Source organism: Mytilus edulis, chromosome 4, assembly GCF_963676685.1.
Source record: "Mytilus edulis chromosome 4, xbMytEdul2.2, whole genome shotgun sequence".
NCBI lineage: Eukaryota > Metazoa > Mollusca > Bivalvia > Mytilida > Mytilidae > Mytilus > Mytilus edulis.
In genome coordinates, this window is record NC_092347.1 from 92147448 (window position 1) to 92166878 (window position 19431).

At 33.5% G+C, this 19431-nt stretch overlaps 1 protein-coding gene across 2 annotated transcripts; it reads right to left on the reverse strand.

Annotated features, from left to right (window-relative positions):
* Positions 1-11094: 11094 nt before the first annotated feature.
* LOC139521077 (coiled-coil domain-containing protein 124-A-like) lies at positions 11095-19404 on the reverse strand. 2 transcript variants are annotated; one of them, XM_071314336.1, is made up of 5 exons: positions 19306-19404; positions 17140-17306; positions 16142-16310; positions 15809-15926; positions 11095-15090 (listed from the first exon to the last, which is right to left on the reverse strand). In XM_071314336.1, exons 2-5 carry the CDS (start codon positions 17296-17298, stop codon positions 14898-14900), a joined length of 639 nt encoding a protein of 212 aa, XP_071170437.1. In that variant the 5' UTR covers positions 17299-17306; positions 19306-19404; the 3' UTR covers positions 11095-14897. The 2 variants fall into 2 exon arrangements, with proteins under 2 accessions (XP_071170437.1, XP_071170436.1); XM_071314335.1 differs by having other exon boundaries at positions 17140-17334.
* Between the last annotated feature and the right edge of the window lie 27 nt (positions 19405-19431).

The following is a 19431-nucleotide window of genomic DNA, read 5'->3' on the forward strand; positions in this document are numbered from 1 at the left end:
GTTGTGTCGTTGTTCTCCTCTTATATTTAATGCGTTTCCCTCGGTTTTAGTTTGTTACCCCGATTTTGGTTTTTGTCCATGGATTTATGAGTTTTGAACAGCGGTATACTACCGTTGCCTTTATTTATTTTGTTTCACAGATTTGTGTTTGCTTTATCGAATTATGACTATTGAACAGCGGTATACTTCTGTTGCATTTATTTACTGTGAAGTAAAATAAAACTGTTTTGTTGGTATCGTTTGTAGATTTATTTTTAAGTTTTCGCTGGTGGATTCAAATTGTTGTCACATTTACCTTTTGTATCTGTTTCGGTTGCTCGCCGACTTTTGTCAACAAAACGTAACACTTAAAAACAACTGGCATTCAAGTGTGAGGTTTAGCTAGCTATAGAACCATATTATACACCATTTTCATCGAGAAATGCCTTTACTAAGTCTGGATTATGACAAATAAATTTTTTTGTTGGTTAACAGTCTATCGTTTGTTTTTGTCAGTTTTATAGGCTCCTTTTTTAAAATTTACCTTTGAGTTTGGTATTTCTGTAATATTTGTTAACTATCCCAGATTGATGAAAAGCAGTTTCCACATAAAGAGAAAGCTGTTATAATTCTCTGTACTGAATGTTGTACTGTACTCCTGTTATGTAGTGATGTAATTTTACTGTTATATTTAACATTGCCATAAAAGAGCGAGGTTTGGCTAGCCACAAAACCAGGTTCAACCCACCATTTTTTTTTCTTAAAATGTCCTCTACCAAGTTCAGGAAAATGGCCATTGTTATATTATGGTTTGTTTCTGTGTGTGTAACATTTTAGTGTTGTGTTAATGTTGTGTCGTAGTTCTCCTCTTATACTTAATGTGTTTCCCTCAGTTTAAGTTTGTAACCCGGATTTGATTTTTTTCAATCGATATATGAATTTCAAACAGCGGTATACTACTGTTGCCTTTATTAAACTAGAGGCTCTAAAGAGCCTGTGTCGCTCACCTTGGTCTATGTGAATATTAAACAAAGGACGCAGATGGATTTATGACAAAATTTTGTTTTGGTGATGGTGATGTGTGTGTACATCTTACTTTACTGAACATTCTTGCTGCTTACAATTATCTCTATCTATAATGAACTTGGCCCAGTAGTTTCAGAGGAGAAGATTATTGTAAAAGATTACTAAGATTTACGAAAAATGGTTAAAATTGACTATAAAGGGCAATAACTCCTAAAGGGGTCAACTGACCATTTTGGTCATGTTGACTTACTTGTAAATCTTACTTTGCTGAACATTATTGCTGTATACAGTTTATCTCTATCTATAATAATATTCAAGATAATAAACCAAAACAGTAAAATTTCCTTAAAATTACAAATTCAGGGGCATCAACCCAACAACGGGTTGTCTGATTCATCTGAAAATTTCAGGGCAGATAGATCTTCACCTGATGAACAATTTAACCCATGTTAGATTTGCTCTAAATGCTTTGGTTTTTGAGTTATAAGCCAAAAACCACATTTTACCCCTATGTTCTATTTTTAGCCATGGCGGCCATCTTGGTTGGTTGACCGGGTCACCGGACAAATTTTTTAAACTAGATACCCCAATGATGATTGTGGCCAAGTTTGGTAAAATTTGGCCTGATAGTTTCAGAGGAGAAGATTTTTGTAAAAGATTACTAATACCCCAGTCCCACTAGGCCACGATCGCACTACGATCTGTGAAAAAAATGCAAATTTTGATGATCGTGGTACGATCGTGTAGGTCGCAGTAAGGTCGTACCAAGGTCGTGGTGAGGTCTTCAAGATCGTGAAGAGCGTGACCATCTTTGAACATGTTCAAAACAATCGTGGTGCGGTCGTGGCGAAATTAGGTCGTAGTAGAAGCGTAGTGAAAGCGCACTAAGATCGTAGTATGATCGCAAAGGTCGCTGTACAATCGTAGCGAGAGCGTAGCGAAAGCGTGATTCTATTCGGAGAGATTGCGCTACGATCTCACAGCGACGTTATCACGACCTTACTACGACCATCACGTTCTCACCGCGACCGAACTACGCTTCCACTACGACTTTACCACGCTGTTCACGACCATAGTACGATTCTAGCACGCCCTTGCCGTCCTCATCACGCTCTTCTCACGACCTTACTACGTTCACGCTACGACCATCATTTTTATTGTCATTTTCACATAAAATATATAAAAAAAAACCTCCCTAGATTTTGTTTGTCTGAATGTATTTAACCATTTGCTCTAACGGCTCAGCCATGCTTCTCGTTTTTACATAGATTAGACCGTTGGTTTTTCCCGTTTAAATGGTTTAACATTAGTATTTGTTGGGGCCCTTTATAGCGTGCTGTTCGGTGTGAGCCAAGGCTCCGTATTGAGGGCCGTACTTTGGCCTATAATGGTTTACTTTTATAGATTTTTACGTTGATGGAGAGTTGTTTCATTGGCACTCATACCACATCTTCTATATATTGACACATATGTGTCATCTCTGCTATCGTTCACTAAAATATCGTCATTTGAGCTTTATGGACCAGCAATAGGTTGTAATTTAGGTTTGATTGGTCGTTCCGACATCTCTTGATCACAAGTATTATGCTACTTATGTGTAAAGTATCAGTTTAATTGACGTCTGGAGCTGGCATGTCAGTAAACTGCTGGTAGTCTGTTGTTTTTTTATGTATTATTGTCATTTTGTTTATTTTCTTTAGTCACATCTTCTGACATCAGACTCGGACTTCTCTTGAACTGAATTTTAATGTACGTATTGTTATACGTTTACTTTTCTTCATTGGCTAGAGGTATAGGTGGAGGGTTGAGATCTGACAAACATGTTTAACCCCACTATTTTTGCGCCTGTCCAAAGTCAGGAGCCTCTGGCCTTTGTTAGTCTTGTACTATTTTTAATTTTAGTTTCTTGTGTACTATTTGAAGTTTAGTATGGCGTTCATACTTTGCTCCCTCTACATCAACCCCTACCACCACGCCCACGTGTTCTACATGTAGTAGACTTTGGTGGCATGACTGTATTGTTTCCGAGAAATCTCCGTTTTAATCAGAAATAGAAGGAATGGAACTATATTGATATGAAACATGATATTAACGGTATTGCTGAGAACGTAGTACGATCGCAGTATGAACATAGTATAATCGTGGTAAGAACGTGCTATAATCGCAGTAAGATCGTGTTGCAATCGGATAACTCGTGGTATGGTCGTAGTGAGAACGTGAAGAGCGTAGAAAGATCTTTATAAGCGTACTGAGGTCGGAGAATAAGCGCGGTGAGAACGTGGTTTAATCGTAGCGGGATCGTTGTAGAAGCGTAATTAGGACATAGTAGCATCGTGAAAGCAACGAAAATTAACATTTTCATGCCGCTCATACCGCGACCTCACCACGATTTAAATTTATTTTAGATCGCGGTGAGCGTGGTGCGATCGTGGTCTAGTGGGACTGGGGCTTTAGATTTACGAAAAATGGTTTAAAATTGACTATAATGGGCAATAACTCCTAAAGGGGTCAACTGACCATTTCAGTCATGCTGACTTATTTGTAAATCTTACTTTGCTGAACATTATTGCTGTTTACAGTTTATCTCTATCGATAATAATATTCAAGATAATAACCCGAAACAGTAAAATTTCCATAAAATTACCAATTCAGGGGCAGCAACCCAACAACGGGTTGTCCGATATATCTGAAAATTCAAATAGATCTTGACCTGATAAACAATTTTACCCCGTCAGATTTGCTCTAAATGCTTTGGTTTTTGAGTTATAAGCCAAATACTGCATTTTACCCCTATGTTCTATTTTTTACCATGGCGGCCATCTTGGTTGGTTGATCGGGTCACCGGACACATTTTTTAAACTAGATACCCTAATGATGATTGTGGCCAAGTTTGGATTAATTTGGCTCAGTAGTTTCAGAGAAGAAGATTTTTGTAAAAGATTACTAAGATTTACGAAAAATGGTTGAAAATTGACTATAAAGGGCAATAACTCCTAAAGGGGTCAACTGACCATTTTGGTCATGTTGACTTATTTGTAAATCTTACTTTGCTGAACATTATTGTTGTTTACAGTTTATCTCTATCTATAATAATATTCAAGATAATAACCAAAAAACAGCAAAAATTCCCTAAAATTACCAATTCAGGGGCAGCAACCCAACAACGGGTTGTCGGATTTATCTGAAAATTTCAGGGCAGATAGATCTTGACCTGATAAACAATTTTACCCCAGTCAGATTTACTCTAAATTCTTTGGTTTTTGAGTTATAAACCGAAAACTGCATTTTACCCCTATGCTCTATTTTTAGCCATGGCGGCCATCTTGGTTGGTTGGCCGGGTCATGCCACACATTTTTTAAACAAGATACCCCAATGATGATTGTGGCCAAGTTTGGTTTAATTTGGCCCAGTAGTTTCAGAGGAGAAGATTTTTGTAAAAGTTAACGACGACGGACGACGACGACGACGACGACGACGACGACGGACGACGGACGACGGACGACGGACGACGGACGCCAAGTGATGAGAAAAGCTCACTTGGCCCTTCGGGCCAGGTGAGCTAATAATCACATTACAGATTATCCTGGTACTGAAATTTCACTAATGTTTTAATGCAAATAAATATCCATAGTTTAAATCAGGTTCTTTATAAGATATGATAGCAGCATCAAGTGGACAACAAATGCAACAATTTGTATGAGACTTATCATGTATCCCCTCCCCCATCCCCCCCTCAAATATCGCTTCCTATTTTTGGATCTTTTTTTAGGTTCAGATTAAGATGAGTGGAAATCTTAAATCAATTAGAAAGCAATGTCATATTGGGTAAATGTTGGCGCTATTTAACAGTATGATTGAATGGTGATATGTTTTGACAACTAGAGGCTCTAAAGAGCCTGTGTCGCTCACCTTGGTCTTGTGCATATTAAACAATGGACATGGATAAATTCATGACATAATTGTGTTTTGGTGATAGTGATGTGTTTGTAGATCTTACTTTACTGAACATTCTTGTTGCTACAATTATCTCTATCTATAATGAACTTGGCCCAGTAATTACAGTGGAAAATATTTTCTAAAAATTAACAAAAATTTATGAAAAATGTTAAAAAATAACTATAAAGGGCAATAACTCCTTAAGGGGTCAATTGACTATTTTGGTCATGTAAACTTATTTGTAGATCTTATTTTGCTGAATGTTATTGCTGTATACAGTTTATCTCTATCTATAATAATATTCAAGATAATAACAAAAAACGACAAAATTTCCTTAAAATTACCAATTCAGGACAGTAACCTAACAACGGGTTATCCGATCCATGTGAAAACATCAGGGCAGATAGATCTTGACCTGATAAACAATTAAACCCTGTCAGATTTTCTCTTAATGCTTCGGTTTTTGAGTTATAAGCCAAAAAACTGCATTTTACCCCTATGTTCTATTATTAGCCGTGGCAGCCATTTTGGTTGATTGGCCAGGTCACGCCACACATTTTTTAAACAAGTTACTCCAATGATGACTGTGGCCAAGTTTAGTTTAATTTGGCCCAGTAGTTTCAGAGAAGAAGATTTTTGTAAAAGATTACTAAGATTTACGAAAAAATGGTTAAAAATTGACTATACAGGGCAATAACTCCTTCAGGGGTCAACTGACCATTTTGGTCATGCTGACTTATTTGTAAATCTTACTTTGCTGAACATTATTGCTGTTTACAGTTTATTTCTATCTATAATAATATTCAAGATAATAACCAAAAACAGCAAAATTTCCTTAAAATTACCAATTCAGGGGCAGCAACCTAACAACAGGTTGTCCGATTCATCTGAAAATTTCAGGACAGATAGATCTTGACCTGATAAACACTTTTACTACTGTCAGATTTGCTCTAAATGCTTTGGTTTTTGAGTTATAAGCCAAAAACCACATTTTACCCCTATGTTCTATTTTTAGCCATGGCGGCCATCTTGGTTGGTTGGCCGGGTCACGCCACACATTTTTTAAACTAGATATCCCAAAGATGATTGTGGCCAAGTTTGGATTAATTTGGCCAAGTAGTTTCAGAGGAGAAGATTTTTGTAAAAGATTACTAAGATTTAGGAAAAATGGTTAAAAATTGACTATAAAGGGCAATAACTCCTAAAGGGGTCAACTGACCATTCTGGTCATGTTGACTTATTTGTAAATCTTACTTTGCTGAACATTATTGCTGTGTACAGTTTATCTCTATCTATAATAATATTCAAGATAATAGCCAAAAACAGCAAAAATTACCTAAAATTACCAGTTCAGGGGCAGCAACTCAATAACGGGTTTTTGGATTCATCTGAAAATTTGAGGGCAGATAGATCTTGACCTGATAAACAATTTTACCCCTGTCAGATTTGCTCTAAATGCTTTGGTTTTTGAGTTATAAGCCAAAAACTGCATTTTACCCCTATGTTCTATTTTTAGCAATGGCGGCCATCTTGGTTGGTTGGCCGGGTCACGCCACACATTTTTTAAACTAGATACCCTAATGATGATTGTGGCCAAGTTTGGTTTAATTTGGCCCAGTAGTTTCAGAGGAGAAGATTTTTGTAAAAGTTAACGACGACGGACGACGGACGACGGACGACGGACGCCAAGTGATGGGAAAAGCTCACTTGGCCCTTCGGGCCAGGTGAGCTAAAAAGTAAAATAACAAAAAACCCATCTCCAAGGCAAATTATTAACGGAAATAATTCCCTTAACAAATGGTAAAATGAAACGTTTAAACACATCGAAAGAATGCAGAATAATTATCATATTTCTGTCTTGTTACAGGCATTTATGTAGACCCAAGTCACTCTCTTTATAAGATATCCCCAACTTAAATTGTTCTGATATTAAAAGGAGGATTTGATTGCGAGAAAAACAATATGCTTATAAGCATTCACTATACTAGGATACAGAACATGTTACAGATTGATAATTCGTATTGAAAGCCATCTATATACAAAATATGAAGTAATCAGATCGATTGTCTCTGAAATATAAAGCTTCATACAATAAAATTAACGCACTGGTCGGATTAGTATTTTTGTCTGCTACCTGCATAGGAGACAATAAAATGCTCCGCTGAGCGCAGCCTCATACGCCCGCAGAGGGTTAACCTTGAACAGTTGTGGCAAATTTGGACACAATATTCAAGCTTGATTCTGTCTGAATTTAGATTGTGATCACATTTTTGACATAGTATATAGGTTTCTGACACAAAATAAATGTCAAGATCTTACAAATCTATTCACAATACTGTGCAATTAAAAGATTCTTCTTGAAAGTTTAAAAAAGAATTGAAATTTGAAAAAAATTGAAAAAAAAATTGAACCCCTTAAAAAAAATGGAACCCTTCAAACCTTTTAAATCCCCCTTTGAGCAATTACCCCACACTCAAACCAGCCTTTCCTTTGTAGGATGGAACCTTGTAGAACGATTTTAGAGAGATCCATATTCTTATAAACGAGTTATTGTCTGGAAACTATAAAAATGCTCGTTTTTGTCCCTTTTTGGCTCCTAATTCCCGCATGACATACGCAATTACCCCGAAACTCCATCACAGCCTTCCTTTTGTGATGTGGAGCCTTGTGGTACAATGTAAGAGAGATCAATTAACTTATACACAAGTTATTGTCCAGAAACTACAACCAGATGCTCCGCAGGGCGTAGCTTTATACGACCGCAGAGGTTGAACCCTGAACGGTTGGGGCAAGTATGGACACAACATTCAAGCTGGATTCAGCTCTAAATTTGGATTGTGATTAAATAGTTGACACAGCATAGGTTTCTGACACAGAATGAATGTGTTCTAATGAACTTGAAATTTTTGTTTTCTCTTAGAGCAATTCACTATGCTGTTGAATATTAATCCTCTCAAAAAAATGTTTGAAGAAATTTTCTTTTTTATTTATGAAATTTCAAATGAGAAAAATTGAACCCAATTTTTTTAATCACATCCCCCTTTTCCTTATTCCAAAACTAATCTCAACTAAAATTTATAATGGAGTTTGCAACAATAACTACTCATTTAATACATCATAAAATATTAAGATGTAAAAAAACTGCTTGTTATCACTGAATGGTAAAGATTATTTTAATTTATCAGTTGGTAGTAAAAAGTGAATATACATTGTATATTGTATATAACAAAGATTTAAGTTGATTCTGGACAAAGAAAGATAACTCCAATTAAAAAAAAATCTTGCTATTGCACAATATTTTGCAATTAGATATTTCTTGCTTACTATTCTGGACAAAGAAAGATAACTCTAATTAAAAAAAAATTTGCTATTTCACAATATTGTGCAATTAGATATTTCTTGACATTGCGCAATACTGTGCAATTGAAAAGACTTGCTATTGCACAATACTTAATATAATAATTTTAGATCCTGATTTGGACCAACTTGAAAACTGGGCCCATAATAAAAAATCTAAGTACATTTTTGGATTCAGCATATCAAAGAACCCCAAGATTTCAATTTTTGTTAAAATCAGACTTAGTTTAATTTTGGACCCTTTGGACTTTAGTGTAGACCAATTTGAAAACAGGACCAAAAATGAAGAATCTACATACACAGTTAGATTTGGTATATCAAAGAACCCCATTTATTCAATTGTTGATGAAATCAAACAAAGTTTAATTTTGGACCCGATTTGGACCAACTTGAAAACTGGGCCAATAATCAAGAATCTAAGTACATTTTTAGATTCAGCATATCAAAGAACCTAACTGATTCATTTTTTGTCAAAATCAAACTAAGTTTAATTTTGGACCCTTTGGACCTTAATGTAGACCAATTTGAAAACGGGACCAAAAGTTAAGAATCTACATACACAGTCATGAAAGTTAGATTCGGCATATCAAAGAACCCCAATTATTCAATTTGATGAAATCAAACAAAGTTTAATTTTGGACCCTTTGGGCCCCTTATTCTGTTGGGACCAAAACTCCCAAAATCAATACCAACCTTCCTTTTATGGTCATAAACCTTGTGTTTAAATTTCATAGATTTCTATTTACTTATACTAACGTTATGGTGCGAAAACCAAGAAAAATGCTTATTTGGGTCCCTTTTTGGCCCCTAATTCCTAAACTGTTGGGACCTCAACTCCCAAAATCAATACCAACCGTCCTTTTGTATTCATTAACATTGTGTTTAAATTTCATTGATTTCTATTTACTTAAACTAAAGTTATTGTGCGAAAACCAAGAATAATGCTTATTTGGGCCCTTTTTTGGCCCCTAATTCCTAAACTGTTGAAACCAAAACTCCCAAAATCAATCCCAACCGTTCTTTTGTGGTCATAAACCTTGTGTCAAAATTTCATAGATTTCTATTAACTTAAACTAGAGTTATAGTGCGAAAACCAAGAAAATGCTTATTTGGGCCCTTTTTGGCCCCTAATTCCTAAAATGTTGGGACCAAAACTCCCAAAATCAATACCAACCTTCCTTTTGTGGTCATAAACCTTGTGTTAAAATTTCATAGATTTCCATTCACTTTTACTAAAGTTAGAGTGCGAAAACTAAAAGTATTCGGACGACGACGACGACGCAGACGACGACGCCAACGTGATAGCAATATACGACGAAAAAATTTTCAAATTTTGCGGTCTTATAAAAATGAATCCAAACCTACTACTTGTGGTATTAAACATTGTGGTATAATTTCAGAGCAACCATGGTAAACTATAAGCTAAAATGTATGTATGTGCCTGTCCCAAGTCAGGAGCCTGTATTTCAGTGGTTGTGGTTTGTTCGTGTGTTACATACTTGTTTTTCGTTCCTTTTTTTTATATAAATTAGGCCGTTAGTTTTCTGGTTTGAATTGTTTTACATTGTCATTTCAGGGTCTTTTATAGATGACTATGCGGTATGGGCTTTGCTCATTGTCGGAGTCCGTATGGTGACCTATAGTTGTTAATTTCTGTGTCATTTTGGTCTCTTGTGGACAGTTGTCTCATAGGCAATCATACCAAATCTTCTTTTTTATACTTTTTACTCAGTTTAGTATTACTCCCCAATTGTTGTAACATCATATTCTGCAAGAAATAAATGTGTTTAAGATATATAATTGATTTAAAGATACAAGTCTTAAATTTACCCTACCGTAAAGATGTTTTATCACATTAATTTGGTAGAATATAGCCCAAAAGGCAAAACAGAAATTATTCAATAACTATTTTTTTTTTAAAGGAAAATATACAAATCCAGATTTGCTTCTGAAATGCCATGTATCCTTTACAAGCTAGAATGAATAAGAAATACTTTTAAAAAGTAAAAACACAAAAATACTGAACTCGTAGGAAAATTCAAAAAGGAAAATCAAAAATCAAAAGGCAAAATCAAAAGTCCAAGCACATCAAACGAATGGATAACAACTGTCATATTCCTGACTTGGTACAGGCATTTTCTAATGTAGAAAATGGTGGATTGAACCTGGTTTTATAGCTAGCTAAACCTCTCACTTGTATGACAGTCACATCAAATTCCATTACATTGTCAACGATGCATGAACAAAACAAACATACTTAAAGAGTAAAAATGTCAAAAATAGGGGTACAACAGTCAATATTGTGTTATCATCTTAATATCACTACATAAACAACAAATGTAACAAAGTAGCACAAAAAGGCATACATCAAATTCAACATTCTCATTTTGCTTTTCCTATACGGCTGAATTTATCTATTTAAAGTCTACCCATAAATGAAAGAAGGTTTTCATTACTGGTGTAAAATTGCGAGTTTGAAATAAGGACTTTCAACACATTATTCCAGTCAAGTTTGATTCAAACTATTCAGGTCATTTAGGCAAAAAGATGATCATTTTCTGCTGCAGATATAAAATGTTCTTCTGAGTTCAACTCAATTCACAAATGAGTTTCAGAGGCAATAATAAACATGATTAATATGTGAAAATTTAAAAGACTCATGCAGAACTGCATACTGATTGATGTGCAACAGATGCAAATTGGTAGCAAGAGCTCATACTGGACCTAAACCAAGTGAGCTTAAAGAAATGGCATTTCATATATTGTAATGTACCATTTTAAATAATAAATCAGGCTTTAATAAGTGTAATTTATTCAGTCATACATTATCTTAACATGTATACACAACAATAGCACTAATAATAGTACACATAAAACCTTTCTTCACAGTGATCAAGTTTGTTACAACTTGAATATATCCTCACCAAAATGAGCTACTATGTATCAATATGTGATAAATATGACATGTATTTAAAAGCAGTATATTGGCATGTATAATTTATGAAAACAAGGCAGTCATAACTTTTATGACAATAAGATTTATATTTTGTTCATCAATGTATAAAGTTGCATGTCCCTTGTAAAGTGTTCAGCAAAAAGTAAAATCACAAAAATACTAAACTCCGATGAAAATTTAAACGAAAAGTTCCTAATTAAATGGCAAAATCAAATGATAAAACACACCTAACGAATGGACGACAAGTTATGATAAGTTAAAAAGATCAGTTTACAAACAAAGAAGGCAGTAGTTCTTTCTTCACCAAAAGCAAAAGATGTGTAGCTTTATTTTCATGTAAAGTTATTAATGTAAACTATTGAATAGTCAGAGATTCAAAATGCATAAGTCAAGACTACTAAAATCAGATACTAATTTAATTTAGAAAAACACGGTAACATATATAATAGGGATACATGTATATATTATGATTGCCAATAAGACAACTATCCACCAGAGACCAATTTACTCACATGTAAGCAACTTTGGGTCACTGTGCAACCTTCAACAATGATCCTATGCATCTTATTTATAAATTTTGAAATTATTAAGAAACTAAGGTTTCAACTCCCTCAGGCAAAGTTGACTTTAGATGAATTTGGCTATTTATTTTACATATTTTTGACATGTAGCTCTTGAACAGTTTCGGTACTTGAACATCCTTGGATTTCAAATATAAAAAAGAAATGTGGTATGATTGCCAATGAAACAACTGTCCACAGGAGACCAAAATGACACGGACATTAACAACTATAGGTCACCGTACAGCCTTCAACAATGAGCAAAGCCCATACCGCATAGTCAGCTATAAAAGGTCCCAATATGACAAAGTAAAACAATTCAAACCAGAAAACCAACGGCCTCATCTATAACAACCAGGTGCTCCGCAGGGCGCAGCTTTATACGACCGCAGAGGTCGATCCCTGAACAGTTGGGGCAGGTATGGACAAAACATTTAAGCGTGATACAGCTCTGAATTTGGATTGTGATCAAATTTTTGACATTATATGGGTTTTTTACACAAAACAAATGTCAAGATTTTACAAATCAATTAAAGATTTCTTCTTCAAACTTATTTAAATCTAAAATTAAATAGTTGACACGGCATAGGTTTCTGACACAGAATGAATGTGGTCTAATGAACTTAAATTTTTTTTTGCCTTTGAGCAATTCATTATGCTGTTGAATATTAATCCTGTCAAAAAAATGTTTGAAGAAATTTTCTTTTTATTTATGAAATCTGAAATGAGAACAAGTATGGACACAATTTTTAAGTTTGATACAGCTATAAATGTGGATTGTGATTAAATAGTTGACACAACATAGGTTTATGTCACATTATGAATTTGGTTTAAGAAATGAAAATTAGAATTTAAAGTTTTTAAATTTAATATTAAACTATTATGGTTCAATATCCAAAATGTAAATAGTCATGTCTGGCAAATGTCCAACATACATTATCTAAAAACATTTTAGATAAGATCAGGAAAAAAAGCTTCATCAGCAACATTTTATATTGGCAAATTTCAATGAAGTTATTTACATAAAGTTATTGGCAATTAAAAATAGAAAATGACATCATAGTCATGTCTGGCAAATTTCCAACATATATTATCAACTACTATTCTATACAAAGAAAGATAACTCCAATTGAAAATTAATTGCTATTGCACAATATTGTGCAATTAGATATTTCTTGCTATTGTGCAATACTGTGCAATTGAAAATTTCTTGCTATTGCACAATACTTGATATGGAATCCTGATTTGGACCAACTTGAAAACTGGGCCCATAATCAAAAATCAAAGTACATATTTAGATAAAGCATATCAAATAAGCCCAAGAATTTAATTTTTGTTAAAATCAAACTTAGTTTAATTTTGGACCCTTTGGACCTTAATGTAGACCAATTTGAAAACTGGACCAAAAATTAAGAATCTACATACACAGTTAGATTTAGCATATCAAAGAACCCATTTATTCAATTTTTGATGAAATCAAACAAAGTTTAATTTTGGACCCCCATTTGGACCAACTTGAAAACTAGGCCAATAATTAAAAATCTAAGTACATTTTTAAATTCAGCATATCAAAGAACCCCAAGGATTCAATTTTTGTTAAAATCAAACTAAGTTTAATTTTGGACCCTTTGGACCTTAATGTAGACCAATTTGAAAATGGGACCAAAAATTAAGAATCTACATACATAGTTAGATTCGGCATATCAAAGAACCCCAATTATTCAATTTTTGATGAAATCACACAAAGTTCAATTTGGACCCTTTGGGCCCCTTATTCCTAAACTGTTAGGACCAAAACTCCCAAAATCAAACCCAACCTTCCTTTTATGGTCATAAACCTTGTGTTTAAATTTCATAGATTTCTATTTACTTATACTAAAGTTATGGTGCAATAACCAAAAATAATGCTTATTTGGGCCCCTTTTTGGCCCCTAATTCATAAACTGTTGTGACCTCAACTCCAAAAATCAATCCCAACCTTCCTTTTGTGGTCATAAACCTTGTGTTAAAATTTCATTGATTTCTATTCACTTAAACTAAAGTAATAGTGCGAAAACCAAGAAAATGCTTATTTGGGCCCTTTTTGGCCCCTAATTCCTAAAATGTTGGGACCAAAACTCCCAAAATCAATCCCAACCTTCCTTTTGTGGTCATAAACCTTGTGTTAAAATTTCATTGATTTCTATTCACTTTTACTAAAGTTAGAGTGCGAAAACTAAAAGTATTCGGACGACAACGACGACGCAAACGTGATAGGAATATACGACCAAAAAATTAAAATTTTTGCGGTCGTATAAAAAATGAATGAAAAACAAATATGTAACACATAAACAAACGACAACCACTGAATTACAGGCTCCTGACTTGGGACAGGCACATACATAAATACTGTGGCGGGGTTAAACATGTTAGGCTTTGAGCGTTCCTGATGAAGGTCGATCCAGAAAAGCGCTTCGGACGCATGAAATTATTAAATGTGTTGTTTTCAATTTTTATTCTAGGAGCAGAAGGAAATTATGTTACCTTCATCATACAAAGAAAAAAAGTCTTTAAGCAACATACCCTGGGTACATGATATCATACTTTAGGATTTGAATATTAACTATGTAGATGCAAGATCCAAATATACATATCATCAGTAATGACAATATTTATGATCCAGACTAAAATTTATAAAATTTGCCAAATGTAACCTTTACCACTACCAAATATGACTTAATAAAAAGTATAACAAAAAATACTGAACTCAAAGGTAAATGAAAAAAGAGGAAGCTCATTAAAACTAACAAAATCAAATGTTGACAATCAATATAACGAGTGATGTTTCAGATCATTGTATACTCTCATCATAAATAACAATTAATAAACATAACAGTACAAGACTTTTTACACATACAATGACAGGAGATATGATAATTTATCAACAGTAAAGCAATGACAATAGTATTCCAGACAGTTGCAACACATAAATCTTTTAATTGCATGTTCTAGTCTGTCTGAAATTTCACATCCAGGTGGATAGTTTCATGTATAACATTATGGTGGTTCCTTGTAACAAAGTCTTTTCTTCCTTTATGTAATGCTAAGATTCTGCTGATTGGTTGAGTGGGTTATCAGGTGACTTCATCCAATCTTTCCACAACATATGTTTTAATTGTGATAATTTCATATTTGGGTTCTCCTGTTTTAAGATAGGTATGTTAGTGTCTTCATATTTTTTATAGGCAGCTTTCATTCTCTTCTCAGGATGGTGATCAACTGCAGCTTCTTTTTCACTGAAAGAATTAACAATTATCATATAATTACCAAACAACTGCCAATAAATGGGCTAGTAACATAAATTATCTCTTTAACACATTCTCCTTTTCCATTCTCAATTTTATTATGTTGCAACTCAGTCCAAAAAGTATTCAAAGTCAAATACAGTTGTTTTATTGATTGCTGTACAAAGTTTGTATATAGTTCTCTCTTATTAATTATATGCATCCACTTTTTGGCCATAAAAATTTAGGGGGAATTTTCCATCAATTAATGAAATTGCAAAAATGTAATCATCCTATGAGGTTGACTGTTTTGATTTAAAAACATAACTAGTTTCTTTTTTAAATAAAGAGTAGTAAAGGTTAAATAAATTACCTTTATTTACTTTCCAAGATCAATAATTATCTTTCGAACAATGCCAGAGATCAAATTAGACTTTTAAGCAGGGTTCTCACTAAAAGAAGTCTATGTGTACTTGAATTTTCTTTAAAAGTGAGTCTATATGTTTTTCTATATTTTTTTAATTATGTACAATTTGTTTTTTTAGAACATGTTTGCCTCATCAAAATATTGTATTGTATGCACACTGCCTGGTAATCATTTCCAGTGAAAAAGTGCACAATTAACATCTTGTATGGTAATTTACTGGAAATTATATATGATCTCTAAAACAATTATTCTCATGATTTGATCAACACAAAATAAAAGGAATTTCTATTTAATACTACAAACCTTAAAACAGATAAAGCAGCTTCAACACTCCTTGCTTCCCCCTCTAACTGTAATTTGTTTAGATTTTCCTCTAATGGTTTATCCAAATGTGTTTCTTCTTTCTCCTTTTCTGCTGCAGCTAAAACAAGGATATATTTGTCAAGATTACATGAGAACTGATATAAAATTTCAATCATTTAGAAGTTCGATTTTACTTTACTAATCACGCTAATAGTAATTGATTAAACCTGTCAGTTGATATTTAAAAGAGTTAACGTTCTTCAGTTTTTAGTACCCCCTTAAATATGTACCTTTGATACAGTATTATCTACAATCCTATAAAATGAACATTACCTGCAGCTGCTGTTCTGTCTTTTTCTAACTGTTCAGCAATTTGTGTTCTAGTCATTTTGTCTACTGTAGCTGGCTTTTTTACTTTTATTGCTTCCATTTCTTCATCATGAAGTTTCTGTAATTCTTTCTTCTTTTCCAATTGTTCTACTCTTTTCCTCTCTTTGTCTTCCTATTAAAAAATAGATTTAACCATCAGATTTATTTATGTAATCATGATAATGCAGACATAATGAAAATTGCGGTGCTACTTTTACTTGCCAGCGTAATAATGTCAGAAGAAATCTACCTTTCCAATATCTGTGATCTTTTATGCTTACTGTTTATTTTTTAAGACATTGATAAATGATTTGCTGCCTCATTGGTCTTTTATTTCCATTTTTATTGGTTAAATATTTTTAAAACATTTCAACAGATAAAGTTATTCTCACCCATCTTTGTCACTTCCTCATTGCTTTTTACCTCCCTTTATTCAATCCTATCTTTTTATTTTATATTTGTATATCCTTTCAACTGATAGGGAGATTCCCATCATTCTGAGTTGCCAATTCTTTGCTTTTTCCCTTCATTTTTTCCCAAACATGCTCAATACTTTCATTTTATTTCAACATTTTAGGTTAGTCCCACCTCTCTTTCTTGCTGCTTTGGTAATTTTTGCCTTCCCTCTTCTTATTCATATTTTGAATATCATTTCAACAGATGAGGTCTAAGACCCATCTATCTTCGTTGCTGAAGACTAATTGATTTTTACCTCACTTTTTTATTCATATTTTTATTTCATTTTAACAGATGAGGTGAAAGTACCACCTCTTTTTGTTGTTGCCTTATTGATTTTTATCTCCCTTTTTAAAGTTTTTTTATTCATATTTGTATTAATTTAAACAGTTGAGGTGAAAGTCTCACCTCTCTTTGAGTTTGTTGCTGAAGCCTTATTGATTTTTACCTCCCCTTTTTTTATTCATATTTTTATAGCATATCAACAGATGAGGTGAAAGTCCAACCTTTCTTTTTTGCTTATTGGCACAATGTTTATCATCATCTCTCCAATATTCATCTTCTTTTTCCTTTTCTTTTTTAGCATTTTCAGTGTCCCTCACTTCTTGCTTTCTTGCTTTGGCCACAGCAGCCTTTGAGTTTTCACCTTTAAATTTCTTTGGCATTCTTTTAACTGGAAATTTATTTATATTTACAGATATCTGAAAATTAAAACTTGCAAATATCTATATTCTGCCTAATATTATTTGTAATTTAATATATATGCACTTGACATCAAGTCAAACAGTTACCTGCAATAAAAGTACTTAGCCCCTTGTTTTTTTTATCATATGTCAGGTGATGGAATGTAAGCTAGTGCATGTGGTGTATGAATAATCTAGCACCTAAATGTTCATCTAAACTATTTCCAAGTTGCTCAGTTAATAATTAATATGTCTAAAAATCATCTTCCCAGAATCATACATTTGTTAAATGATATATATGAAACAAATAGTGGTAAAAGAACATTTATTTATTTGGAACCTTGCTGTGGAATTCCTTGCTTCTGAGTTTGAAAGAGAGTAAAAGTATAAATGTTCTTCATGTTCTTTAAACAAAAAGTCAAGCTAAATTATTTCTTGAAAATACAAAATGAGAACTTTACACAGTTTTGATGTAACAATATAAAAAAGAAGATGTGGTATGATTGCCTTTGAGACAACTGTCCACAAGAGACCAAAATGACACAGACATTAACAACTATAGGTCTACGTACGGCCTTCAACATTGAGCAAAGCCCATACCGCATAGTCAGCTATAAAAGGCCCCGATAACAGTTTTGATGTAACAAATTTACTATAACTACATGAACTATACTTTTTAAATGGTAATTGTCTACCAGTGCTATATACATGTATGTGCTCTTGTACAAATGTATGCACTGTAGTATGTTTTTGTTCTTTTACCCTTTTGCTTAAGTATTATCATTTTTTAGCTCACCTGGCCAGAAGGGCCAAGTGAGCTTTTCCCATCACTTTGCGTCCGGCGTCGTTAACTTTGACAAAAATCTTCTCCTCTGCAACTACTGGGTCAAATTAATACAAACTTGGCCACAATCTTCATTGGGGTATCTAGTTTAAAAAATGTGTCCGGTGACCTGGCCAACCAACTAAGATGGCCGCCATGGCTAAAAATAGAACATAGGGGGAAAATGCAGTTTTTGGCTTATAACTCAAAAACCAAAGCATTTAGAGCAAATCTGACATGGGTTAAAATTGTTTATCTGGTGAAAATTTATCTGCCCTGAAATTTTCAGATGAATCAGTTGTTGGGTTGCTGCCCCAGAATTGGTAATTTTAAGGAAAATTTGCTGTTTTTGGTTATTATCTTGAATATTATTATAAATAGAGATAAACTGTTAACAGCAATAATGTTCAGCAAAGTAAGATTTACAAATAAGTCAACATGACCGAAATAGTCAATTGACCCCCTAAGGAGTTATTGTCCTTTATAGTCAATTTTTTACAATTTTCATAAAATTTGTAAATTTTTACTAACATTTTTCAATGAAACTACTGGGGCAAGTTCATTATAGATTGAGATAAGTGTAAGCAGCAAGAATGTTAAGTAAAGTAAGATGTACAAACACATCACCATCACCAAAACACAATTTTTTCATGAATCCATCTGCTTCCTTTGTTTAATATTCACAAAGACCAAGGTGAGCGACACAGGCTCTTTAGAGCCTCTAGTTTTAATTGTGTATTCATATATTTAGATTTATATTGTAGGCCAGGGGGCAGGTTAACTGTTTTCTGTATGGCTGATACATCATATAGCAGAACTGGTTATTGGCCGAAACATCTCAAAAGCATGAGATCAATATTGTATAAAGATTAAAGTGTTAGTGAAACTAGAATGACCATGCAGATTCTATATTTGTTAAACAAATGACTCATACTATCAAGAAGTAACGTATGCATAGTGATATTGAACTGGAAAATGCATGAATGTAATGGTGAAAGTTATCTTTGGTTGTCTCAATCATCAGTCAACACATGTACAGATTTTACAGTATTCAGTAATCTACTAATCATAATGACTAAAATATATCATGTTTACTTGTGTTAGATTTATATAAGATGTATACTGTAAATAATATAAATTTTTGTGATGTAATTAAGATGTTGTACCTTGTCTTAAACGTTTAAATCAGTTGTAAGTGCAAAGATCTGGCACAACCAAAGCAGGCCTCAAAACTTGGTTATTGACAGTTGTTGTGCAATTTCATTAAAGAAAAAGAATTTAACATTTAATTT

Bases quoted from the DNA above. Each gene is read 5' to 3' on its own strand.
- LOC139521077 (XM_071314336.1), bottom strand. From the start codon at position 17,298: ATGCCAAAGAAATTTAAAGGTGAAAACTCAAAGGCTGCTGTGGCCAAA. The intron at 15,927-16,141 runs GTAATGTTCATT...TCCTTGTTTTAG, and splicing joins AGACAGAACAGCAGCTGCAG to CTGCAGCAGAAAAGGAGAAA. The intron at 15,091-15,808 runs GTTTGTAGTATT...TAATTCTTTCAG, and splicing joins GCTGCTTTATCTGTTTTAAG to TGAAAAAGAAGCTGCAGTTG.